At 44.9% G+C, this 26153-nt stretch overlaps 3 protein-coding genes across 3 annotated transcripts in view; 2 read left to right on the plus strand and 1 right to left on the minus strand.

Moving 5' to 3' along the window:
* The window catches only part of cracd (capping protein inhibiting regulator of actin dynamics), a 30599-nt gene extending 19141 nt beyond the window's left edge, over window positions 1-11458 (plus strand). The window contains exons 5-9 of the mRNA XM_034709875.1: window positions 308-523; window positions 605-2825; window positions 4988-5172; window positions 5307-5469; window positions 7608-11458. Coding sequence (XP_034565766.1) covers window positions 308-523; window positions 605-2825; window positions 4988-5172; window positions 5307-5469; window positions 7608-7768 — 2946 coding nt within the window. The 3' untranslated portion in view covers window positions 7769-11458. The remainder of the gene's footprint in view (window positions 1-307; window positions 524-604; window positions 2826-4987; window positions 5173-5306; window positions 5470-7607) is intronic.
* Window positions 11459-11548: 90 nt separating this feature from the next.
* aasdh (aminoadipate-semialdehyde dehydrogenase) lies at window positions 11549-20845 on the minus strand. The gene is made up of 15 exons (XM_034704767.1): window positions 20752-20845; window positions 20433-20672; window positions 20223-20343; window positions 19068-19348; window positions 18800-18992; window positions 18490-18731; window positions 18311-18417; window positions 18063-18235; window positions 15958-16240; window positions 15566-15678; window positions 14867-15491; window positions 14627-14790; window positions 13391-13516; window positions 13091-13222; window positions 11549-11962 (listed from the first exon to the last, which is right to left on the minus strand). The coding sequence occupies exons 1-15, from the start codon at window positions 20754-20756 to the stop codon at window positions 11555-11557; spliced, it is 3213 nt and encodes a 1070-aa protein (XP_034560658.1). The 5' UTR covers window positions 20757-20845; the 3' UTR covers window positions 11549-11554.
* Window positions 20846-21749: 904 nt separating this feature from the next.
* Window positions 21750-25934, plus strand: LOC117827913. The gene is made up of 9 exons (XM_034704781.1): window positions 21750-21938; window positions 22042-22105; window positions 23071-23126; window positions 23204-23237; window positions 23314-23339; window positions 23416-23500; window positions 23621-24994; window positions 25314-25353; window positions 25876-25934. Exons 1-9 carry the CDS (start codon window positions 21861-21863, stop codon window positions 25886-25888), a joined length of 1770 nt encoding a protein of 589 aa, XP_034560672.1. The 5' UTR covers window positions 21750-21860; the 3' UTR covers window positions 25889-25934.
* Window positions 25935-26153: the final 219 nt, after the last annotated feature.

The following is a 26153-nucleotide window of genomic DNA, read 5'->3' on the forward strand; positions in this document are numbered from 1 at the left end:
TTTGGTGCTCATGAAAAACAAAAACATTCGTAGTAGCTGGATCAGGTTGATAGAATACAGTTCTTCTTTTAAAACCAGGATAAAAAGTAAACTGGATTACCTGATCCTGAATGAGATAAAGTGGATTTCAAAAATCATTCTCATCCGGTTTGAATATTTGAGCGTGAAAATGTGAAATTCAAAAATGCTGTAGGTCAGGTCAAAATAAATAGCTGGGATTTGAAGCATCAGATGGATACTGGAGCAATGAGTTCTCAGAGATCAGATGTGTTTCAGTTTTTAGTAAATATTGTAAACGTGTCCTCAGCAGGTCCAAGGGGCGCATCAAGTGGAACCACACAGCACACCTGTGAAGTCTCCGAGGTCCAAACGAGTTCTTCCACCGACCGGAACCATCGAGTCCATCAACCTGGACTCTGTTCCTCAGTCCGTCCCTCGCCTGGACAACACTGCAGCCAAACACAAACTGTCCGTCAAACCCAAAAACCAGAGGGTGTCCCGCAAACACAGACGCTTCACACAGGTGAGCTGCAGGTAAAGTCACACTGTGAGACTGTTATAGATTTACTTTGTGGAATTAAACTTCTCATGTTCTCGTCTGCAGGACCTCCAGGAGGTTTCTATTCCTGGTGTGCTGCAGGAGGACCTCGAGGCTGCAGGCGCCTCCTCAGAGGAGCGGCGCAGAGCATCTGTCGAGTCCTTAGACGGCTTTAAGAAACAGAGGCTGAACGATGAGGAGAGACAGGAGACGAGGAGGAAGAGGGAGCAGGAGGAACAGAGGATCAAACGTGAGGAAGAGGAGAGGAGGAAGAGGGCCGCAGAGGAGCTGAGGCTGCGGGAACTGGAGGAGGAGAGGTGTCGTAAACAGCAGGAGGAGGAAGAACGAAGGGTGAGAGAGGAGGCTGAGAGGAGGAGGAGGGAAGAAGAGGAGAGGAGGCGACATGAGGAGGAAGAAAGGAGGGCGAGAGAGGAGCTGGAGATCAGAAAGCGTGAAGAAGAGGAGATGAGACGCCAAGAGGAGCAGAGGAGGAAAGAGGAGGAGGAAGAAGTGAAGAGGCAGCTGGAAAAGAGGAGGAAAAGAGCAGAAGAGGAGGAAAGAAGAAAGAAGGAGGAGGCTGAGAAGCAGAGGTTGCACGAGATTGAAGAAAAGAAAAAGCAGGAAGCAGAGGAGAGGATTAGGAAGGAGGAGGAAGAGCAGAGGAGGCTGTCAGAGGAGGCTGACGGTGGCTCTGATCCACAGGAGAGGAAGAGGAGGGCGGAGGAGCTGCGATGGAGGGAGATGGAGGAGAGGCAGAGGCCTTTCTCCTTTAAAGTTTCCTCTGGAGAGAAACAGATTTTATTCCAGAAGGTGAACCTGACGCCTGTGACGCCGGCCTCCAGCCAGCAGGGCGGTGCTGCAGCAGAACCACGAGAGAGCAGCAGGGCCTCCTCTTCCTCTGAAGGAGCCGAATCTCCTAACCTGCCAACGTCTCCGTACATCCCTCACACCGCCATCCTCGTCACGGGCGCACAGCTCTGTGGGACGGCTGTCAATTTAGACCAGATTAAAGACACGGCCTGCAAGTCTCTGCTGGGTCTGGGAGAGGACCGGAAGGCCCAGGGAACTCCGCCAACCAAGAGCAAGACCTCACCGGACCGCAAGTCTGGAAAAACCAAATCCCTCAATGAGTCCTCGCTGTCTACAGATCAATCGGGGGCCGCCGTCCTCGCAGAGTGGGCCAGCATCAGGTCCAAGATATTCAAGGGTGTCGAGGATGGGAAGTATGACGAGTACCCCGAGTCAAGCAAGACCCCAAACCAACCAAGCCCCGAAGAACAACCCGCAATCTCGCACAGCAACCTCAGAAAGACCATGTCCGCCAGCGCCAAGTTCTCCATCACGCCTGCGAAGAAGAAGTTTGGAGATTCAAACAGAAACTCTGAGGTGTTTGCTGCAGAGGAAACACCTGAGGAACCAGCTCTGCCTGAAACCTCTCCAACTCCTCCAGCGAGTCGGCCTCAGAGCAGGACGAGTAAAACCGTCCGGATCGTGGAGAGAGGCTCAGAGGAATGTATGTTCGCCAAAGACCTTCCTTCCTTCCTGGTCCCGAGTCCTGGAGGCAGACCTGATGGATTAGAGCTGAAGAGCAGGGCGAAGAGTGAGACGGAGGCGTACGAGGGCAGAGCAGAGGGAGAGGATGGAGGCCAGGATGGCGAGGACAAGCCTTCGCCATTTGGCATAAAGCTGCGGAGGACGAACTTCTCCCTCCGCTTCCACAGTGAGCAGTCCACCGAGAAACGAAAGAAACGCTACAGTGCCGGGGACAGCTTTGACGGCGTCCCTTCACCTCTTACCCCCATCGAGCCGGACTCCGATGCTTCCCCTGTCTTTTCTGATAAATCAAGTCCCACCTCGCCGCATCCAGAAGGCGCAGCCGGCAAGTACTCACAAGCATCCGCCTCGCCTGCCGTCCCTCGAGGTAAACCCGGTAAGTCGACCAGCCCCACCACGCAGAGCGAATCTGAGAAAGTTACTTCAAAACCTCCGATCTACCGCAGACCGACCACGTCGCCCAAACCAGTCCCTACCCCGCCTCAGTCACCACTACCCAAAGCGTCCCCCGTGCCTCCCAGTGACGTCTCGGTCCAGAGGACGGGGGCGGCAGAGACGTCCAGCCAGGAGCATACAAGGGGCGAGGAAGCTTTGGTGATGACCCCGCCACGCCGGAGCAGCCCGGTCCAGATTCAAGGGGAGGAGGAGCCAAAGGAGAAGAGATCTTTCTTCCCCTCCATCAACATCCCCTGGAGAGAGAAGACTGACAGAAAGACGGAGCTCATCAGGAAAGGTCAGTCCTGCTTTGATCCAGAGAGTAAATGCAGCCTGGTTTCAACGTGATTTCTAATTTAGGACGGAGTTTACACTCTACTAATGTTTCGGTTGCTTCAATGTAAGCAAAAGTTAAATCTCAAATTCTGCACCTAGCTCTGAGGCGATGTTAAGTCCTGTTTTTAAAGATGGGATAGTTTGAAGGATGAGGAGAAGCAGAGAGTTTGACCAGCTGTGATGTGTCGGCCACACGTTCTCCACGTTAGATTTTTCGTTTCCGATATTAACGTACCGTATGTTGTCGTTCCCGTCAAAGCAGTTTTTGTTTGGAAGTAGAGAAGGAAAGACTGACATTTTTCAGCAGTGAATGATGAGGAGATGTTGTCGGGTGGTTTGAGGATGGAGTTTATTGTGGTGAACAGAGCCTTCGGGGTTATTGGCGCCAGAGTGGATCAGGTTGGAACTAGCGTGCCGGATACGGCCCTGGTGGTGAAGTTTTCAGCCGTGTGTCTGCCCCCTGGTGGCTGGCTGCAGTATAGGTAAAAAAATCCGTCAAACTTTAAAAAATAAATACACGTCGTACGAATGTTTCTCACATCCGTATGCTGTGGTGATATGTAGTTAGTATTTGACTGTTTTGTGTTCAAGGCCTCTTTTTCCTGAAGTTTCTTTTTCGTTAGTTATTAGAGTTTAAAAAACAGGGTTTTACTTCCGAGTTTGCTTTGATTCACAGCCGCCGTAGAACGAAACTTCAAAGGGCACACAGCGTCTTGTGACGTTACGCTGTAGGGCGGAGCTTATTACAAAGGCTTCACTGGCTCTGGCTGCACAATGGCTGCGCCCAGGAGCGGGATTTTTTGGCTTCAGAACTGTACAATGGGAAGAGGCGGAGCAACGCTGTCCATTTTTATTCACAGTCTATGGGTTGGAATAGTAGCCATTGAGAGAAAAAGGCTTGTCACTGATTGGCCAAATTGAATTCAAACATTATATCTGCGACAATGTTTTGATTAGTTTGGACATAACGCTCCACAAGTTAAGATTAAGAAGCTAAAAAACACAATATTAACGATGTTAGCCAGTCAGAATCGCTGTCTGGTTGTAGATGTCATCGAGTCACACGTTAGATAATTTTCCTTTGACATAATGTTTTATGCAGGATTATCAAACAGACGTTTTCTGTTGAAGTTTCAGATGGAGAAATTCTACAACCAGTTAGCTAGCTAAAAGAGCTAAACATCTATGAACAGGATTTAATGTTCATGCTAGCGTGTGGATGCTTCACTGCTCTTTGAGGACTAAAGAGTTAAACTGTGTGCATATTTAGGTTATTAGGACGATTGTTTGGACACAGAAGCTCACATCATGACACCGGGGCTGTGACTGGTAACGTTAAACTGGTGTTTCGGTTAAATTAGCGACCATTTTAAATGGCGATTTTCAACGGAAGGTGTCAGTTGTTGTCGCAGTTACATCAGATGTTGAGTACGGAGCAGTTTGGACCAAACAAGACTTTAAAGTATATTTTAATATTTTAAAAAAACGGTCATTCACAAGGAAAGCTACATGTCCAATTTCCTGAAGTGTGTCAACCAGAGAAGTGTAAAGTCGCCAGTTAGCAGGGTCACAATTTGAACCAGAACCGGTAGACTACGTCTGCTCATCTTTTGTAAGCTAACTAACGGTAATAAATCAGAGTTTTGTTGTTGTTGCTTTACAGTTAACAACTTAACATAGCTACAAATCAATACATGACCTCATCCTACAAAGTTATCTTGAACAAAGAAAAGTAGTGTTAAAAAGAAGATTTATAGCCATCCATTTGCTTCCACAACAGCTGAAAATAAAAACCAAACAGGCTTTAAAATCCAGTGTTGATAAAGAAATAACCAGGCTTATTGCTGATTTTCTATGTAGGTCATGAAGAGGCGTCAGTATGTGAGTGGGACTATTTTAAAAGAAATGCCTTTAAAGACAAAAATACAAACTAACTTAAAAGTTTTTGTTGCATGTATTGTGATAATCTGCCCACTTCTGCCTGATGTAAATGAGGAGAGAGGTTCTGCAGGTATACCCGATGCTTGCCCCTCAGGTAGGGAGCAAACAGAATAAAGGCTTCTGCACCTGACTGAATATCAGGTGTGTCACTGTTTTCTTTAATATGCATGTGTCCCCCTGCAGAGAAACCGTCCCTGCAAAGCCGACACTCTCTGGACAGTGCGAAGGTCCAGGAGAAGGAGGCAGGGCCGTTGTGGATCACGCTGGCTCTGCAGAAACAGAAAGGTTTCAGGGAGCAGCAGCAGAGCCGGGAGGACCGTCGCAGCCTAAGAGAGGCCAAGCTGGCTGAGAAACATGCTCGAGACAGCGTACGTGCCCCAGATTCTGTTTTCACACGCTCTTATTGATGAAGTCTCCTCTTCTGATTCATCACGTCTCCTCTGATTCATCCCCTCGCTTCTGATTCTTCCCTCTCCTCTGATTCATCACCTCTCCTCTGCAGGTCACTCTGGTGAGCCCCACAGAGAGCAGAGGCAGCGGCAGCACCAGCCCATCCTCCAAACCTCAGACACCAGAGGAGCCGAAGAGACCCGACAGCCTGCTGGGACGATTCGAGCGCAGAGAGCAACTGAAGAAAGCCAACACGTTACCAAGCTCGGTCACCGGTGAGAACCTGCAGGCTGAGGATTATTAACTAAAAATAAACACCAGAGATTATCTCAAGTTATGTATTTATGAAACTAAAGTGCCACAGGGACTACTCTGACTGAAAAATCATCTGATAAATAAAAACAGGGGATACTTGTTATCTGCAGCTCCAAACCTGATTATACAGCCAGCTGCAGCACTGATGCTTCCAACATTTCTCAATAATATTAACGTTTATTCAGGATAAATGTCACACTCAGATTGAGCTGCATCGTTTGATTTAGCTTAAGCATTTATAGACTTTGTTGATTATGAACACATCTTTTAAGCCACAAATGTTTTGAGAACTCTGGTTTTCATGTGCAGGATTTTGGGGAAAATTTCTTCTTATATAAGATAATAAATTTCATATTTAATGACTGTTTATTAACAACAAAACAAGATAAGATAATACTTTATTGATCCCATGAGGGACATTTGGTTGTTGCAGCAACACAGACATGGTTGCAAGAGTAGTCCAAGAATAATAGAGCAGAAATAGAGAATACATTTATATTAAGTAAAAATAAAAATAGATATAAAATAATAATACAGTTTAAATTGAATTGAAAATTTGAATGCAACTTTAATTATTTTTCTGATAATTTAAAGAATTTATAATATAATAATTTAGTTGCAGCTTAATCAGTCTCTCACTCTCATTGTGTTTTGGGAAGTAGTCGTTTTATTGGTAGGAGGCACATTTAAAAAAATGTTCTTTATCAAACATGTAAACATTTTTGTGTAAAAGATTTAGAAACCAGGAAAATAATATATGAAAAATTTTGATTATAATCATGTCATACATTTTTGTTTTAGGATTTGAAATGTCTTAATTTTTCAAATAAAGACACACAAATAATGACATTACAATAAAAAAATAAAAAAATAATAAAAAAAGACAGAACAGAACACAAACAACAACAAAAAAAATTCCCCAAAAAACATAAATTTGACGGATTACTCATAGTAAAAAAAACGGTGAACATAGCATCTCGTCTAATGAGAGAAACATATCATAACATACACATACTGATATAAACATACTGATATTCATAATGATGCACATAGGCACATGTATATGTAAATGTACACATATTATATGATGACATTAATAATAAATTTACCCAAACCTCTTGCAGTTAAAATGATGAAAACAACCGTGACTAACGACTGAAAACGAGCTGCAGTGGCACAAATGAGGAACAGGACAGAAATTTAGAACTGATGTAATTTGAGAATGAGACAAAATGTCCAAAACAAACACAATCGAGTATCTTTCTGCAATGAAAACCAAAATATGCTGCAGGAAGTGCCCCACCATCTCCTTAGCATCCACCTACATGATGAGGTTGGAACTCAGGCGTCAAAAACAAAGTTCAGTGATTCATCTGATTTAAATAAAATGATTCATAAATGAGGCGAAGTCAAAAACCCAGAAACCCAGATGATGCACATCCTGTTATTACAACAGAACAGCTCCAGGCCTGTAGGGGGCGCTAAGGCAGCTTTAGTTTAACAACATTCTGTAACACTGTAACAGCTGCGTTTTAACAACAGAGAGTGTGGCTGTTTCCGAAACGGCCTGCTACATAGTACTTACTAATGTAGTAAGCAGTAGGTATTGCCTACTACATACTGCGTTTGAATTTAGTATGTGGTATGAATGTTCTGTTGGATCTGTGTTGCAGTATGCTGGGTCAGACATCACTGGATTTCCGGTTTCGGAAAGCGGAAGTAAACAATGGCGAAGCCGATAGAGAAACTGCTTCTTTAGCATCCATTTATGATTTAAAAAGTTAGGAAGTGGTTTATATGCAATTCAAAAACCTTCACAGCACCCCAAAACGTATTTCCTCCCATCAAGAAAGAAGGAAAAAGAAAAAGCGGAACAAGCGCTGTGCATTGTGGGAAACAATACCCGAGGCAGACTGGTCCGATGCATACTGTGAAGTTTTCCCGAATCAGTAGACATCCGGGGAGTTTTAGCATAGTTTAGATTTTGCTCTTGTTCACTTACTACATACAGAATTTTGGCCAAATCAGTACGTACTGCTAGTATAGAAGGAGGTTTCGGAAACAGCGGTCTCATTCCTGCCTGTGTTTCTTGTTTCAGTGGAGATTGCAGACTCTACACCGTCGCCCCCTGCTGTCAAGGAGGTGTCAAAGCGCTTCCCGTCCTCCGACTCTCCACAGGTGTCTACAGAGCCCGCCTGGTTGGCGCTCGCCAAGCGGAAGGCCAAAGCATGGAGCGACTGTCCTCAGATCATCAAATAACCCCCGCCCTCTTCCTCCTCCTTCTCCTCCTCCTCCTCACACCGGCTCCAACCTGCACTGAGACTGCACACTGCCCACAGACTCACCTGTCCCCCCCTCACCTGACTGTGAAGTAACGCCCCCTCCATCACCTCGTGACCCTCCACACACACACTGGCTGGTATTATTATCATGTTAAAGTGCGCTTCACATTCAGATACTCCGAACAGCTGCACAGATATATGTAAACTAAAGTTGCGCATGCACATACTGACACACGTATAGACGCAGGTAGAAGGAACACGCCGCAGTCCTCAGCAGCCAATCAGACGCAGGGCTGGCCAACCCCGACTTTTTTTATTTTGTAGCCAACTGTGACACCTTCATTGTAAATAAACCATCCGCTCACCACAATAACAGGTGCGACGTGTGTATCCGAGAGGTTCAGCTCTGACATGTGACGGCGTTTAATCAGCTGAGGGATAACTGTCTGTGTTTAAAGGGCTACCAGTTAACGATAACGCCACCTGTGGACCACTGGTGGAAGTGTTACATCCTCTCTGCCCTGCTCGGTATTATTTCTGTGTGTTTGAAGGTCCTGTATCTCCTCTCTGAGCCTGTGTGTCGCATACAGCAGAAGCCTTTCTCTTTTTTTTAAACTCATTTTTGGAGCAGAACAAATCTCACTGTGTCCGTAACGACTGTGAAAGCTGTCAGAGAGGAGATTGTACATTTTTGCCATTTTACAGTAACCGGACTGAGACGGAGGGAGAACATAAACACATCACTGAGACCACGAGTGTTATAAGGCATCAACGGAGGGAGCTTCTTGTTCCTCATCGTGTGCATCCTCTTCTCCTGCATCCTTATAATCCAACCCAAAGTTCAAAGGATCGGCTGCAGATACATGTACATTTACAATGTTACAATGTCATTTAGCAGACACTTTTATCTAAAGCGACGTACATACGAGAACAAGAACAACACAAGCAAAGATCTAGACAAGAGAAAACAAGATCAGTACGAGTAACAAAGTGCTTCAAGTCCAATTTGGGTGCAGGTACTGCCAAGCAGTGTAAAGGCAATGCACATAAGTGCAACCTTAAGCCTAAAAAAATGAAGCACATTTCCCCCAAGTTTTTAACTATTTAAATGAGATTAATCCAGAGGTCAGCCCAGTCGGGTTAGACTGGACCCTCTACCTAACCCTATTCCCCTTTTCAATGAGGAAGAGAAGAGAGATGACAGTAGAAGCAGAATCAGTATAGAGATACATGAAAGAGGAAGAGAAGGCAGAGCCAGGATGAGAGACCTGTTGGCTGCACGCTCTGTCTCCCCCCGTTACTCCATATTCACACGGGAAGGGAGGAGAGAAAAGAGAGATAACATAAAGAAAAGACAGAGTAAGCTGTCTGAAAGAGGAGAGGTGAAGCAGAGCCAAGGCGAGAAGCCTGTTAGGGCTGCAGCTCTGCCCTGCTGGCTGTACGCTCTGTCTCCCCCCGTTACTCCATATTCACACGGGAAGGGAGGAGATGCATGAAGACAATTCTGTAGTGTAAAGGCTGATTTATACTTCTGCGTTGCCCCTACGCAGCAGGGGCTGACGCGGACATGAGCACCACATACTTGTGCGTCGATGTGTCCGTGTCGCGCAGCAATTCTCCACCAAAACGCTTGAGGGCAGTGCGGTCTCTCTGATAGCCGGGTGCCTGCTTCTGGCCCCGCTACGATCTCTGTTTACTTTCCACAGCGATTCAGAGCGTTTTATGTTAATCTACAGCTGATACATGTTGCTGTTTATCATACAGACATGATGACAGGGAATAATAGAGAGGAGGAGATGAAATACACGGCCGATGTGCGGCTGATGAGCGGGGATCTCGGAAGTGCTATAAATGCAATGCCGCCGAGGGGACCAATCACAGGGCTTGTGGTCCGCGTCGATTCTACGGGTAGTTACATTTTGGAGGAGGTGCACGTCAGCTACGTGTGTAGGCCTCTGTGTAGGCACAGGAGCTAAGCAGACCTCCGGCGTAGGCTACGCCGTCGATTCGACGCAGAAATATAAATCAGCCTTATAATCGCTCTGTCTCCACCTGTTTCATGGGGGAAGAGGGGAGAGAAAGGAGAGATAACATAAAAAAAAGACAGACGAGAAAGATGTCGGAAAGAGGAGAGTTAAAGAAGAGCTAGGGCGCGAACAGGCCAGACCGTACACTCTACCTCCCCCCATCTTCAGAGGTTTACAAAAGAGGACAGAGAAGGCAGAGCCAGGGTGAGAAGTCTCTGCCCTGCTGGGTTAGGCTGCACGCTCTGTCTCCACTTGTTCCTCCATTTCTTGTTCGAAGAGAGAAGAGAAAGGAGAAAGAAAAGTCAGTAGAGTAAGATTTTAGAAAGGGGAGAGTTAAAGCAGAGTAAAGGTGAGAAGGGGCTGCTGCTTTGCCCTGCTGGCTGCACGCTCTACCTCCCCCCAGTTACTCCATAACCATGTGGAAAGGGAGGAGAGAAAGGAGAGATAACGTGAAGAAAGGTCTGTAGAAGGTGTTAGAAAGAGAAGTGGTCAGACTGTACGCTCTACCTCCCCTTTGTTACTCTATTTCATGAGGAGAGACATCCAGCACATGCTCCCCTGCTTTCTGGTCTTTGTGACTCTAAATGAAGCCATGATTCACAAAATGAACATCATGCTATAGTGGAAGTGCTAAGTTATAGGCTAACGCCGGCTAGCAAGGTGCATCAGTCATTTACATTAGCTGTGGTGCTAATTGGGAGGCTAATTTTGAGGCGTTAACAGGATGTACTCACCAAACGGACGAGCAGCTGACTCTTCAGTGCGTCTCTAAGTTCAACAAACTCTGAGGAAGACGTTTTTCAGGTGGCGGTGTTTGCAACTTGTCAAACACAGCTAGCCCTCGCCTTAATTTCTCTGTTTTTTTGGCCTATTGGACTCAAAAAGAGACCGTGATTTACAAAACAAACATCATGCTGCACTGGAAGAGGCTTGATTCTTGAGATTGGGACCCCATGAAATGTTTACCGAGGGAAAGAATCCGGATGTATGAACATTTTTGCAGACCTCTTTGCAATAGAGTCGCCCCCTGCTGGCCATTAGAGAATGCAGATTTAAGGCACTTTGCATTTGGCTTTGCTTTTCAAAACACAGTTTAAGGTTACAATAAGAGGCAAAGCTGCACTGTTATTTAAGGACAGAGGAGCTAGGTCACAAGGAAACGAGTTGAGGATGCACATGCAGAGGAAAGAGGAGAGCTCGGTGAACTGCACATTAACCGTGACGACATGAATCTGATTTTCTCTGGAAACAGACACACTCCCCTGCCTGCTGTAACATAACATCCTCCTGTAACACACTCGTGTTCGTAGGCCATCACTTCCTCGTCAGTGTGATACGATCTTACAAACATTTCCTGTATAAAAAAAAGACCCCTGCAGCGTCCTCACCTCCTGCCTCTCACTAAACGATGTGTGTAAGTATGAACCGTCCGGAGGTCAGGAGGAGCAGAAAGAGTCACTTTGTCGTTCTGTTTCTAACGTTGGTCGTGCACAATAGTGTAGTGTGCGCAGTGTTACATGTAACAAGGAAAATGTTTGGTATTATTTGCACTTTTTTGTCCCACTTAGAGGTATTCATGAGAAGATTCTTAAAGAGAAACAAAATGTTATGAATAATGTAAATTAAATACTGATGTCTGACCTGAAAGACTGCAGACTCATTATTTCAGAGGAGTAATTAAAATCTGTTCCCTCAGCCGCTCTGCTCCGACACAGATATGAAGACGCCAGTGTTTCTTATAAAACCAGTTTATTCTCCTCTTTTAGAGACAGCTTTAAACAATACACAAAGTCATTACGACACCCGAGGACCAGATACCGTCCACACACCACAGGGGATGAGAACAGCTCCCCCTGGAGAGTGAACTTAGTCAGCATCCGTCCATCGTGCCCGTCCAGGATCCACACTGCACCGTCCGTGGAGGCCACAGCCACCAGCGCCCGCCTCAGACCCAGCACAGAGCCGTCAAACACGCAGGGGCTGGAGTAAACCTTCCCCGTGGTCTGGAAAGTCCAAACTAAAGAGCCGTCTGTTTGGTTCAGACAGTACAGACGGCCGTCGTGTGACCCACAGAGGACGCTCTGCTGATCCGGAGTGACACACGGAGACGAGAAGACGGGCGCGCCGGTTTGAAACGTCCAAACCTGCAGAGAGAGAGGAGACACAAAGGGAAGTACGACAATGGTGACAGCAGACTTATTCAAGTAGATGGTTTCAACCAGCAGCCGGGAAACAGGCTGTAATGGCTGCAGCGTTAACCTTCAGGGCGACTATACCAAGAAAGAGGTCCTGATAAAGGGTCTTACAACGTCATAGAAAGGATCCCTCCAGAGATAGAGGTTTTTGGTTTGAGAGTTGGATCATTATTTCTCAATTTGTCCAACATAAGACACAATAAACAACAACAAAACAAAAAACTGCAGTTCCTCTAGTGTCCACTAGAGGCTGCTCCAAAAGCCCAGGAATCGTACATCTGAAATTTTAGAGCCTGGTTCTTCACAAGTGATCTGTTTTGAGGATAAATGGCTTTTGGCACTTTTCAGCATTTAACAAGTTACAGGGGCAAGGACAAACTTCCTTTAACAGGCAGAAACTCCAGAGAGGTCTATGGTTAGTAACTTTAATGGGACAGGGAGAGTTAAAGTCAGAGACAGGCAGCTAGAGGAGAGAGAGGGAAAGACAAGATCCCAGTGTGTCAGTCTAAGCCTATAGCAGCATAACTAAGAGCTGGTCCAAGCCTGATCCAGCTCTAACTATAAGCTTTATCAAAAAGGAAAGTTTGAAGCCTACTCTTAAAGGTAGAGAGGGTGTCTGCCTCCTGGACCCTGACTGGTAGATGATTCCAAAGGAGAGGTGCCTGATAACTGAAGGTTCTACCTCCCATACTACTTTTCTAGACTTAAGGTACGATGAGCAGGCCTGCATGTTGGGAGCGTTGTGTTCTAGAGGGGTAATAGGGCACTATGAGTTAAGCATAGATCACGCAGGTGGCTAAGTTAGTGGACCTCTAGTGGATACTTGAGGAACTGCAGTTTCAAACAAACAAACTAATTAAAAGATGGAGGCTGAAATAAATCAGAAACTTCAGTTTGCAGCAAGACTAAGTCCCTGTGTTTGTTACTTTTCTGCTTCAGTTTACATATCTGTTGTGTCTGTTTGCATTACTAAGTGATCTCAAACACAGATAGAGCAGAGTAAATCTAAGTCCTCGTTGCATATTCAAACACAAACACTGATCTTAAAGCAGAATCTTCAGTCTCAGTGTGACTCACCAGTTTCCCCTCCTCACTGAAGCAGCAGATGTTCCCGTCCACCGAGCCGATCATAACCTGACCCGAGGAGCCGTTTGGTGACGAGAAGAAAGGGACGTCTCTGCAGAGCGACCACAGCACCTCCCCGCTGTCCTGTGAGCACACACACACACACACACACACACACACACACACACACACACACACACACACACACACACACACACACACACACACACACACACACACACACACACACAGCAGAGAGTCAGAGGTCGATCATGTCACAGAGTTATCACCTGAAGTTTGTTTTTTACTCACCGCGCTGAGGCACAGCAGCTGACCTCCCAGTGACGCCACGTACAGCCGTCTGAGCGAGGAGAGGAGGTACGGGGAGGAGAACACAGCTCCACCTCCAGAGTGACGCCTCCACATACACTGCTCCACCTAAAAAACACACACACCTCCTTCATTCATCACATCAGCTGCTTTAATGAAGAAACAGATAACTTTATGGATCCATGGAGAGAGAATCAGGGCCCATTAAGGCCGCTCTGATTCTAGAAATCAGTTCTCTTTATAGAAAATATAAAGAGGACAGAAGTGTGAGTTAAATTATCTTCAGTGTCTATAATATGTCAAAGTAAAAGCTACAATAAGGAATTTTAAAGAGTATAAAAGAGATACAAATGCTTAAATGACAGAGTGTTGCAGAGCTGTGTCAGTGTGTATGATAACAGTCTGTTAAATCTGCATGAATGGTGTAAAATGTCAATGGAATATTATGAAGCAGGATTTGTGGTGTAGAGGAAACTTCAGTACGATTGAGGTGGTTCAGGTCTCACCTGGGAACATGGTAACTTGTGCTGCTGATGCACTGGACATTGTTTTTGTTTTTGCTTTGCACAGACCTGCATCTCTGTAGCATTGGTTTGTTTAAGTTATTGTGCAATGTTTGTAACTTTGCCTTTTTTTTGCTTATTTTATTATTTTTTTTGTGTTTTTTAATTTGTATTTAAATATTTTTTATATTTTTTGCAATTTTTGTCCTTTTTGTATTTTTTGGTATTTTTAAAATCTATTTTATTGACTTTTTTGTTTTTTTGGTATTTGTTTTAATGTTTTTAATTTTTACTCTTTTTTTGTTATTATTTTTCTTTTCTTTTTTTATTAAAAAATGTTGGGTGTCTTTTTTGTCTATTTTTGTATTTTTTGTTTATTGGTGTTCATTTAGTCTTTTTTGGTATTTTTGTATTTATTTAATTTTTTGTGTTTTTTGGTATTTTTTGGCAATTTTGTCATTTTTGTCATTTTTTTCTCTGCAGGCAAACAGCGCCCCTCCCCCTGTTTGGGACACACCTGCTCTAACTCTAAAACTTTTTCTCCTATGAGATCGTTGAGCTCAGAATATCTGATGAACAATACGATGCCTGATCTGTGTCATGCAGTGGTTCACACCTCGCTCAGGTGCTGAGAAAATGCCGAGTCAGAAAGACGGACAGACCTGATTGTAGTTGAACTTAAAGGTCTTTAGATGCTGACATGTCAAACACTGACCTCTGGGTTCAGGGCGTAAACGTGTCCGTCATGTGATCCCACCATCACTGAACCCGTGACGGGGTCCACAGCAGGACAGCTCTTCACAGCGTCCCCCGTCTTATATACCCAGCGAGTCTCTCCGGACGCAGCGCACAGGAAGTACACGCAGCCGTCATAGCAACCTGCAGAGAATAAGAAACCACATCGAGTAACTCGCACGGTCTGATGATTCCAATCTGTGTTTGAGCCGTTACTGACCGATGACCACGAGGCTTCCGCAACGAGACACAGCAGCCGAGGCTTCAATTCTGTCCCCGAGGACTCGCTCCCACAGGAGGCTCCCTGTGGTCAGGTCTAACGCCTGGATCCTGTGGGAGTGGGAGCCGATGAACACGGTGGTTTTTGTGTCTGTCACTAGGAGCACCGGGGAGGCGTCCACACACCGGCCCGTGTCTGAGGACCAGCTCAGACTGAGCTCCAGAGCTCCCTCCTCCTCAGAGTTCACATCTGTCTCTGGATGTTTGCTCTCCATCACAGCACCGGCTCGTCTCAACACTCTGAACCCTCGTCTCTCCTCCTGCCGCCGCTCTGTGTGTCCTCTCTTCGCTGGCGCTGCAGAGGGAGCTCCAGCAGGTCGTTTCTTCGCATCAGACAGTGGTGATGTCTCACTCTTGTGTGGCAGCGTCGCCGTCATCCTCTCCACATGCTGCAGGACTTCAGAGAAACTCCCATCAAGTATGACCTCCAGCAGCTCCGGTGAGGCTCCTCCTGCAGCGGCGAGGACGTCCTCACAGAGGAGCAGAGCCTTCAGAGAGTCTCCTCCACTCAGCAGGAAGTTTGAGTCCTCCTCGACGGGTTCATCTTCAGGCAGGCCGAGAGTTTCCTGTTGATATTTAGGAGACAGATTAAACCAGGGAGAGTCGGAAGGAAGATTCATGTGTTTAGAATCAGACTTACCTTCCATAAAGACTCAAGATTTCGCTTTAGTTTGGTGAAGTCTCTGAATGAAGAACCTGAACTTCGTCTCTGTTTCTGGTACATTTTCTTGAGGGCATCCAGGTCTACTTTACCTGCAGCAAAACAGGGTCAAGAAAAGTCACATTTAAAGACAGAAAAGACACATTATCTCAACAAAGACCCAACATCAAGACAGGATAAGATCCAGTCCCATCTTACAGACTGGACTCAGTCGGATCTCATCTTAATCCACCATGAGCAGAGCACTTTGCAGCATTTAGCAAGTTACAGTGGCAAGGACAAACTTCCTTTAACAGGCAGAAACCTCCAGCAGGACCAGACTCATGTTAGATACACATCTGCTGAGACCAGGTTGGGGGTGTGATTCTCACCGTGATGAGTCAGACTCAAAGCTGGGACCAGGACCAGCGTGTCAGGAACACTGTGAGATGGGACCAGTAGAGACAGCCGGTCCAGAATCCGCCTACTCAGGTCACTGGTCTGCTCTGCAGGAGATGGGAGGCGTGTCTGATCCTGGTGACTCTGTCCCACGGGTTCCTGCTCAGACGCTGATGTCTGCTCTCCAGATGTGGATGCAACGACGAAGGCAAGCAGACGAGAAGCTTTGTGCAAACACACGGCACACGCCTCCACTTCAGGAAGACTCTGTATGAGCTGGAGGAGAACAAACATGAGTACCTCACCTTCACTTAAAGCTGGGGTTGGTAGTCAGATTTAGTTACATTTTTTATTATACTGGTTAAAATGATCTTCATGTCCCGATGGCAATCAATACATAATGTGTTCTTAAAAAAAGAGTGAAAAAAAGCAGCTATCTACAGCCGGAGTAAACCTGGGAAAACACCAACCAATCCCTGCCTTTGGGAGCCAAAATATGAAACCAATCAAATCCTGTCCTGCCGTTCTGCCCGCTTCCTGCGCGTACATTTCATATCTGTTTGTGTTTTTAACTTTCACTATGAGAATGTTTTGGTGTTTTCTTACCACTGAGTAAGATGAGTTGACGTAGTGCAAAAAACAAACGATGTGCTTTAAATCATGTAACATACTCTGACATGATGTTGTTTCTTTAGATACTTAAATAACCTTACGGAGAGTTCTCCTGTGTCAGAACATCAGAAAACATGAAACACAAACTCTTAAAGCTCCTGTGAGGAGTTTTTTCTGGACATGTAACAGACTCAAATTGAAAGTGAAGCCTTTTTTGGCTTTAAAAAAACAAACTAGACCATGAGCAGAAAGACTGACACTTTTAATATTGTAAATTTTAACGCCTGTAACTGCTGTGAGGGGGTAGGTGTCAGACGAGGTGATTACAACACTGGGAAAAGAAAACATCCACTAAGAGTAATAAATCTGACTTTTAAAAGAAAGTATGGTGAATTTTTGCCGGAAATTACATTGTACATCGGACAATGTTCAGAGTTTTCATTTTGACCACAGGGGGCGCTAAAATGTATCACCAACAGAAAGTTCCTCACAGGAGCTTTAAATAGGTTGGATAAATCTGAATTCCAGGGAGTTTTGTCCTCAGTTCTACATTCTTTTATAATTGAATGCATTTTATAATTTATAAATATTTTTAATGCCAAGTCTGCTATTATTTGTTTTTAGTTTCTAATTAAATTAAAATGCATTTAATTTTTCTTTATTGTAATTTTTAGGTTCATTTTTGAGTGTATTCAATTTGAGTTGTTTAATTTTAAAAACAAATTTTATTTGACATATTTTACAACATTTTTTAAATTCCATATCAGTTCTTATAATTGTTTTATTTTTTATATAATTTTCAGTATTTGATGCTCTACATAACAACTTAAATTGCCGAAAATAACGGCAATTGTTGGAATTTATTACCAATCTTTTTTTTAAATCAACAATCTGTGTCAAATACCTGATTCTGATTGGTCACTGATTAATTCTGGATATAAAAAGCAACACCGGGGACAACCTGATCACACATGTCACATCAAATCACTCCACAGACAGGAGAATAGAACAGTACGGAACACACAGAAGGAGAATAGAACGGAATGGAACACATCAAAGGAGAATAGAATAGAATGGAACACATCAAAGGAGAATAGAATAGAATGGAACACATCAGAAGAGAATAGAATAGAATGGAACACATCAGAAGAGAATAGAATAGAATGGAACACATCAAAGGAGAATAGAATAGAATGGAACACATCAATGGAGAATAGAATAGAATGGAACACATCAATGGAGAATAGAATAGAATGGAACACATCAGAAGAGAATAGAATAGAATGGAACACATCAAAGGAGAATAGAATAGAATGGAACACATCAAAGAAGAATAGAACGGAATGGAATACTTTCGGTTGATCAAAGCCAAATGGGGCAGTGGACTTTTGTCTGTTTTATTGTTTGTTTGTTTAATATTGTTTATGATCCCTTCACAGGTAAATAAGTAAATAATTGTTATTACAGTATGCAAATATCATCTAACCTGCTGCAGGTTTTCCAGGTTCACACGTTTCCCGTTGCGTTTAATCATCCGGTCTCTGCGTCCCAGGTAGAACAGCTGTTTGTCTTTAACGTTCACCCAGTCTCCGGTTGCTCTCTTCGTCCCGGGAACAACAACGTCTTCGTCATCCAGGAGACACACCCTCTCCTCCCCACCTGCACCAAACCCCAGAGGGATGAGTGTGGGTTCTGTTTGTGCATGCACGTCTGTGTTAATGAGATCTGTCTCACCTATGAACACCTGTCCTTCTCCCTCTGTAACAACATGGCCGACTTCATCTCTGACCTCGACCGACGTGTCCATCAGAGGAGTCCCGAGAGGCACAGAGGATGAAGCACTAGAAGACAAGAACATCATGTTGTTTATTCTCAGGTCCAGAGACTGTAGATAGATCATCATGAATACTCACAGGCTGTGTGGGTGCAGGTGAGACTCAGGTACTTCATAAACACAGGCCCAGCAGGAAACTTCAGTAATGCCGTAGATGTTGTAGATCCTGGTTTTGTTCCCCTCGTGCTTCCAGCTCCTCAGCAGAGCCAGAGAGGGGCAGGCCTCTCCTCCCAGAGCGAGCACCCGCAGCGAGGAGAAGGACGACAGCACTTCCTGTCTGAGGACTTGCTCCCCGAAGCGGACGAGGAGCGTCGGAGTGACCTGCAGAGAGAGGAGGAGTCACAGCAACCGTACAGCACTCTGAGCAGGATCAGCTTCAGTACACCTGCCTGGAGGACTGTCGTCTTCTGACGGGTGAACAGCAGCTGAGCCAGACGACGAGGCATCTTCTTCATCACAGAGGAGACGATGAGGAGCTGAGCACCCGAGGACAAAGCCAGGAACAAGTCCACCACAGAGGGGTCAAAGGTTAAAGGCGAGGCAAGGAAAACCACGTCCTCTTCACTCATCTGAAACAAAGACCTGAGCCAACAGAGCTGCTTTACGATCAGTCCTTAAATACGTGTGGACGTTAAACACTTCAGGGTCTGCTCTCACCTCAGGTGCAGGATGTTGGGGAGGATACACCTGTGTGGTACCCTCACAGTCTTTGGGACTCCAGTGGTTCCAGACGTGTGCAGCACATACGCCAAGTCTGCATGGCCAGCCTCTTTCAGCGCAGCAGCAGCGCCCTCTGCTGTCCGATCTCTGCTCTGCTTCAGTCCAGATACCTCCTTAGGGTCCGGCTGCATCTTGAGTTGCACCACTGAAACTTTAAACTTAGGCAGCTCAGCACAGACTTCCACAGAGACGTGTTTGAAAAGAGTCTCCTGGAACCGCTTCATGAGAGGAGGAGAGGAAATCAATGTTAGTACTGAGACTAAAACATTAGAGAGAAAGGTTTGGTGCAAAAACAAAACAGTCTCTAAAGTTCAGAAGAACAGAGAGAGGTAAAATGATATGAGGGTAAAACGAGAGAGATAGTACTTATTAAAATTATTTAAAAATAAAATAATTACAATACAATATAAGATCAGATAAATATAAGGAAAAAAACATATAAATATAATATTAAAAATAAATAAACAAATAAAATCAATAAATATGATCAGATAAATGTTTAAAAAAATGTTATAAAAATAAATAAATAAAACAAAATAATTACTAAAATATAAATATAAAACGAGATCAGATAAATATGGGGGAAAATACATATAGAAAATAAAATAATTACAGAAATATAAATAAAATGAGATCATATAAACATGAGAAGAAAATACGGATATGAAAAATTAGATAAAATAATTTCAAATATATAAAAACAATAAAATAATATCAAATAAATACCAAAAATGTGATTAAATATCATTGAATAAATACAGGAATAAAATAAATTACTCCAAGTTAAAAGCCAGATTAGTTGCAGCAGATGTGTGTCTAACATGAGTCTGGTCCTGCTGGAGGTTTCTGCCTGTTAAAGGAAGTTTGTCCTTGCCGCTGTAACTTGCTAAATGCTGCAAAGTGCTCTGCTCATGGTGGATTAAGATGAGATCAGACTGAGTCCTGTCTGTAAGATGGGACTGGATCTTATCCTGTCTTGATGTTGGGTCTGTGTTAACAATAGAACATAGAGTACGGTCTAGACCTGGTCTGAGGGTAAGAGACTGGTCTGTTGTTTTGTTTTTTTCATTGCATGAAGTCCAAATACTCCACCTGCAGCATGTCAGTCTTCACAGCACAGTACTTGAGGCCACATTGGTTCATGACTCTGGCAGAGAGGAGGCCTGGACTTTCAGGGTCCAGGGGGACGTAGGCTGCAGGGGTCTGCAGGATCCTGACAGACAAAAAGAGACATGTCATCATCCTCCACAGCCACCCTTATATCCCTGATGTGATGCTGCGCTTAAGTGACAGGGAACTCACCCCAGAATCCACACAGGTATGAACAGATCACTGCAACAGAACAGCCCAATCATGCCGTTATTGTCAGAGCAGGTCTCCCGTAGGTCCGCAGTCAGCTCCGCAGCCAGATCCACCAGCTCCCCGTACCGCAGGGACTCCGGGGTCCAGGACAACGACCCGCTGTCATAAGTCACAGCTGCCCGGTCGGCGTGCAGAGAGGCGGCGGCGGAGACCAGGTCCTGCAGAGTCCGAACCGCCATGCTGATGAGATGTCCAGGGACAGCCCGATCATACACAGTTAGTGCGCATTATAAATAAAAAAAAGCAATTAATATCTTACTTCATCTCTGTTTAATCCAAGCGGCAAACTCCGGTCTCAAACGATGAAGCCAATGCGGAAGTGATATAAACTGCAATACATCGAAAATCCGCTTGAGGCTGGCTGCAGAAACACCGGAAACCACATAGATATGAATGGGAAAAAGACGATCTTTGCAGCATTAATAAACATGTTTACAGCCTGGTTCAAAAAACGGCTTGGCCCTATAAAGCTAATCTCTCTAATGGCATACACTGTACGGGGGGTGAATTTTTTTCTAACGTGACGGTTAAGAAGATATTAAGATTATGAGTTTTGCCCAAATAAGGACATGACTGACGTGACTCCCGGTCGGGAACACACAGCCATTGGCTAAGAGACTCACACTACGTCACTCTCTGCCTAGTTGAGTTCCGCATTACCAATATGGCTGCCGCCGTCGATTTGCTTCAAAACAGCTCTCAGGAACAGATGGGTGACGTCACGGATACTACGTCCATATTTTTTACAGTCTATGGTTTAATCACAGAGGAACCAGGTTTGTTTACAACCATGCACACAACGTCCGCCAGCCCATAGCCCACTGTTTGTCGCGTTTAGATGACGTCAGAAAACACACCTCTTTCGGGTTGCTTCAATTGCTTCTGTCACACTCGTTCATGTCCCCATCGGCAAATCTGTCTGAATATCTCGGCTTAAAACAACAGTATAATGACTGCAAAGACCCAGAACCCAAGGCCAGACTCTTATGGTGAATAGCCAGAATAAAATAGCAGGGTCATTATGGGTGTCTGGCTGAATAAATGCTTTATCAGCCATCCAGTGAACATTGTTGAGGCCTGTTTGCCTGAAAAGTTTGCTTCTCACTTGATTATTGAAACACACGTGCTGCTCTAATATCATTAAGTCAAACTTAGGAACTTTTGGTTAAATATATATAGTTTTTTTATTTTAACTTCCAAAGGAACAATATTAAAACGCTTATTTCCGACTGTCCCTGAAGGCAGCCCTCGCATCCTGACCAATCAGCGGCCTCCGTGAGATTGAACGTTAGAGCGCCTTTTACTGCTTTTACTTCAGTGAGATCGAGCTAGCTGTTGGAGGTTACAGAAACGTCAACAGGCTGAAACATGGACGAGTTATTTCAGAAACAACTGGCAGAAAACGGCCTGATCTACAAAAGGTCTCTGGATCGGATCATAGAGAAGGTGGGTTGACATTAGTGACTGTTAGCACGAAGTGAAGCAGCTAGCATCGTTAGCTGAAACTTTAATACTAGAGGTTATTGACTTCTGCAGTTTTCTCCAACAGTACTCAAAGATCCCAAACCCCGACCAGGGCAGAGAGGTGGACCTCTGCACCATCAAAGATAAAGGTACGACACCACAGAGCTGCTGTGAGGTGAATGTAGAGGCTTAAAAGCTGCTGCTACACCTAACTGTATTATATTTAACACTATCAGAGCAGGAGGACAATATTTATCAAAGAGAACACATTTATATTCCCCCAAATAAAACACACAACTACTTTAAATCAACGTGAAACACACACACCTGATGAAAGAGTGTTTAATATACATCAACAAGCCAAACATATCAGAGGATAACTCATGCGTTCCACGGGGGTTCTAGAACTCTGAGATCAAAGACAGAACTGTTCTAGAACTCTGAGATCAAAGACGGAACTGTTCTAGAACTCTTAGATAAAAGACAGAACTGTTCTAGAACTCTGAGATCAAAGACAGAACTGTTCTAGAACTCTTAGATAAAAGACAGAACTGTTCTAGAACTCTGAGATCAAAGACAGAACCGTTCTAGAACTCTTAGATAAAAGACAGAAATCTAGAAAAGTTATTTGATCTCAGAATTCTAGACCAGTTCTGTCTTTGATCTCAGAGTTCTAGAACAGTTCTGTATTTTTTCTCAGAATTATAGAACAGTTCCGTCTTTGATCTCAGAGTTCTAGAACAGTTCCGTCTTTTATCTCAGAATTCTAGAACAGTTCTGTCTTTGATCTCAGAGTTCTGATAAAAAAAATGGGACTGCTGTTAAATCCCATCAAAGTCAGCTCTATGCTTTATTGTTATTTTCAACAAGAGAACTTTTATCATTTCCTCAATCTGTGCAGCTCAACCTTTTGGTCGGTATGATTCAAGTTTGAGATTTCAAGAGTTCATTTTTTATCGTAGTAAAATAAATATTAAATATAGATCAAAATAGACATCATGGTATATTTACACTTAATATTTACAAATAGAAAATAGAACGAGAGTAACCGTGTGTGATGTGAAGTGATCTCATTGGCTGTCTTCTGTTCTCTCTCTCTCTCTGCATAATGAAGATTTTGAACGATACATGAGGAAGACCAAAGTAGAGCTGGACGAGTTGGAGTCTCAGGTCAGAGTCTGTATGAATATTATCTGCAGAAACACAAATACATATTTAATATCTAATAACACGTTCTCTCTCCTCAGAGACTGAAAGAGACGAGAGACGAGTCCATGAGCGGTGAGAGAAGCTTCTGATACTGATGATAAACTGATTTATTGATGTATTGATGTGTTTCATTATTTCTCCCCCACAGTGCAAGACATCTCAGGAGACTCTCAGGTACAGGATCAGTTCTTTCTTTAACAGTCTTGGTCTGAGTGTCGATGATCTCTTAAAGTAACTTTATCTCTAACAGCTGGACTTCATGCAGCAGAGCAGCGGAGCTGATGAAAGCTGTGTTTCCAGCTTTTCCAACACACTCGTCTCTGTGCAGAGTGACTGTAAGTAAAGAGAGAACACACACACACACCTCTCTGTGCAGAGTGACTGTAAGTAAAGAGAAAACACACACTGTTCAATTTAGAAACAGAGGAGGAACTTCTGTCTGCTGTCTGTTTCAGGTGAGGCTTCAGGCGTCTCTGAGGCCGAGCTGCAGCCTGAGGACCTGGACCAGGAGCTGGAGATGACCCTGAGGAGCAACGACTCCTTGGCAGAGCTCTACCCGAGCATGATCAGCCGGATAGGGCGCGCAGTGCAACGGCACACCGTCTCCGAGGCCGCTGACAATGTGCTGAGGAGGTACCGCCGCTGGAGGCAGCAGCCCAACAGAAGCTTCAACTCCAGCAACAGCTTCACCTCCACCCGGAGCAAGACCAGCCCACAGAAGAGGAGCAGCAAGGAGGACTCTCAGAGTCCTGTGAAGAGAGCAGATCAGCAGGACTGGCATCAGCAGTCACCTGTGAGGGGGAGGCCCATAATCGTCATGGACCTCTCTAGTCCCTCTAGGATCCTCAAACCTAAGAAGATCCCCGTGAACCAGACCTTTGATATGTGTTTGGATGAGTCCCAGCATGGAGAGCAGCCGTCTGTGTACTCTGTCAGTCCTTCACGGTCTTCATACCAGTCTCCTAAAGCCCCCTCCGACATGTCTCTGAGGGCCAGGAGGCTTTTTAACGCTGCACAGTCTCAGCAGATCGATGGGTACTCAGCGTACGCATCACAGACCACTAAAGAGAGACCGGACCTCTACGGCTCCCCGGTCCGGCAGAGTCCCACAAAGTACCTGCTGATGAGGAGCCTGAGTCAATCCCCTCGCTCTTCCTCCAGGAGCCCAAAACTGCACCCTGCTGAGAGCTGCTCCAGAGAGCCCACGAGGTCCAGATCAGAGTCCGTGTGTCTGTCCTCCCCTCAGAGAAGAACCCCTCAGCCCCTGAGGACCATGTGCCCTCAGGACTGGAGTCCGTCCTTCCGTCTGCAGCAGCTTGCACCCCGCTCGGCCTCAGCAGCAGAGCCTCGCCACAGACGGCGTCACCTGTCTTTTGATTCCTCCCAGGCATCCAGACCCGAGTTCTACTCCCCGAAGAAGCTGGACGAGGACTTTATAAAGCTCTACCACAAGTTTGTCTGCCAGAACAAGTCCTCTTACTTCACGGGGCTCCCCTGCCGGTTCTGTGCTCGGAGCTCTGAGGCGAGCAGAGGCCACACCTCCTCCTCTCTGGCAGCCCTCGCCTTGTCGCCTCACCGCTCTGTCCTGAGGAAACGCCACAGAGAGTTAAGTCCTGAGAGCCGCCTCCGGTCCAAACGCTACAGGGAGTCCTGCCCATCTGGTCTGTCTGCTTCGGGAGCTGAGCGGCAATATGACGGTTGCTCCCTCAGCCCCGGTAAACACATCATGTTTCAGAGGTTCAGCAGTCAGCAGCGAGCAGCGGAGCATCATCAGGACGCCTGGATGAGCCGGAGCCAGCACAGACCTGCAGCAGAGTCCTCAAGACCAGGTGAGGGTCCTCTTTAAACACTGCTCCTGATTAAAGCTCCTTTCGGTGACTCTTCTATCTGTTTATATCTCTGTGCACATCTCGTCCTCTCGTGTTTAAAGTCAGATTTATCTCTCGCTGTGAATCTTTGTCTCCATGTCCTCTGCGTCTCCTCGTCTGACAACGACCTGCAGCTTCTCTCTGAGCGTCCCTTTAACTTTAGATTTATTCTGACCTTTACGATTCTCAGTCTGTTTTATAATCACTCAGTCCTCCTCACTGGAACTTTAAGAGGTTTGAATTTTAATCATGTTTATCTGATTATTCTTCATTTCAACAGGAAGTTCATACGAGAGGAGTGCTGCCGGTGGCTCCCCCAGGTCAGTGTGAGACTTTATTCTGACGCTCTCTGTGCAGAACCTTTCATGGTACGATGATGCCCAGCGTGCTCTACAGAACGTCATATTAACAACTAGATGAGTTAGAATAGAATAGTGAGGTGACAACGTGCTGCAGACATAGCTGAGAGTTTATACTCTATGATCCAGAGCAGAAAATTTGAAACTACATGAGGCTTTTGTTTCTACATTTCATATTTTTCAGGGACAGAAACACATCAGTTTGAATTGATGGAGCTCTTGTAAAAACAGTCTTTCTCTCAGAAAGACTGAATCGAACCTCAGATCTATCTATAGGTTAGAGGTGAAGAAGAAACTTTTTTTTTTTTTTTTTTTTTTTTAATGAACCACACTCTGAAAGCTACGGCATCTTTTTATCTTCATTTTCTGGAAGTAAAAAAACCAAAGTGAGAATATTTGATTAGGATGAGGGGAAGTTGGAATAAATCTTCTGTCCTTTTCTCGTCACATCCCTCACTATCTGCTCTTTTTCCTAACATGCAGGAAGTGGTGGTGAACCAGAATGAAGACTGGACGCCCCCCCCCCATTTTTCAGAAAAAAAGAAGAAGAAAAAGTTTTAATTGTACATAAACTGTGTGTGGCATGTGAATTTGGTCACAAAATAAAATAATCCAAAAATTAATTCATAAATTGTGATAATTATTAGAAAGTATGATTTTATTTTGAAAAGTCATCTACGAGGAAACCTATGAACAGTGCAGCTAGTGAGCAACAACTGTAGATGGCCTGCTGCTGTGGACGTGCCAGACTCCAGCTGCTA

Source organism: Notolabrus celidotus, chromosome 2 (genome assembly GCF_009762535.1).
Source record: "Notolabrus celidotus isolate fNotCel1 chromosome 2, fNotCel1.pri, whole genome shotgun sequence".
Lineage (NCBI taxonomy): Eukaryota > Metazoa > Chordata > Actinopteri > Labriformes > Labridae > Notolabrus > Notolabrus celidotus.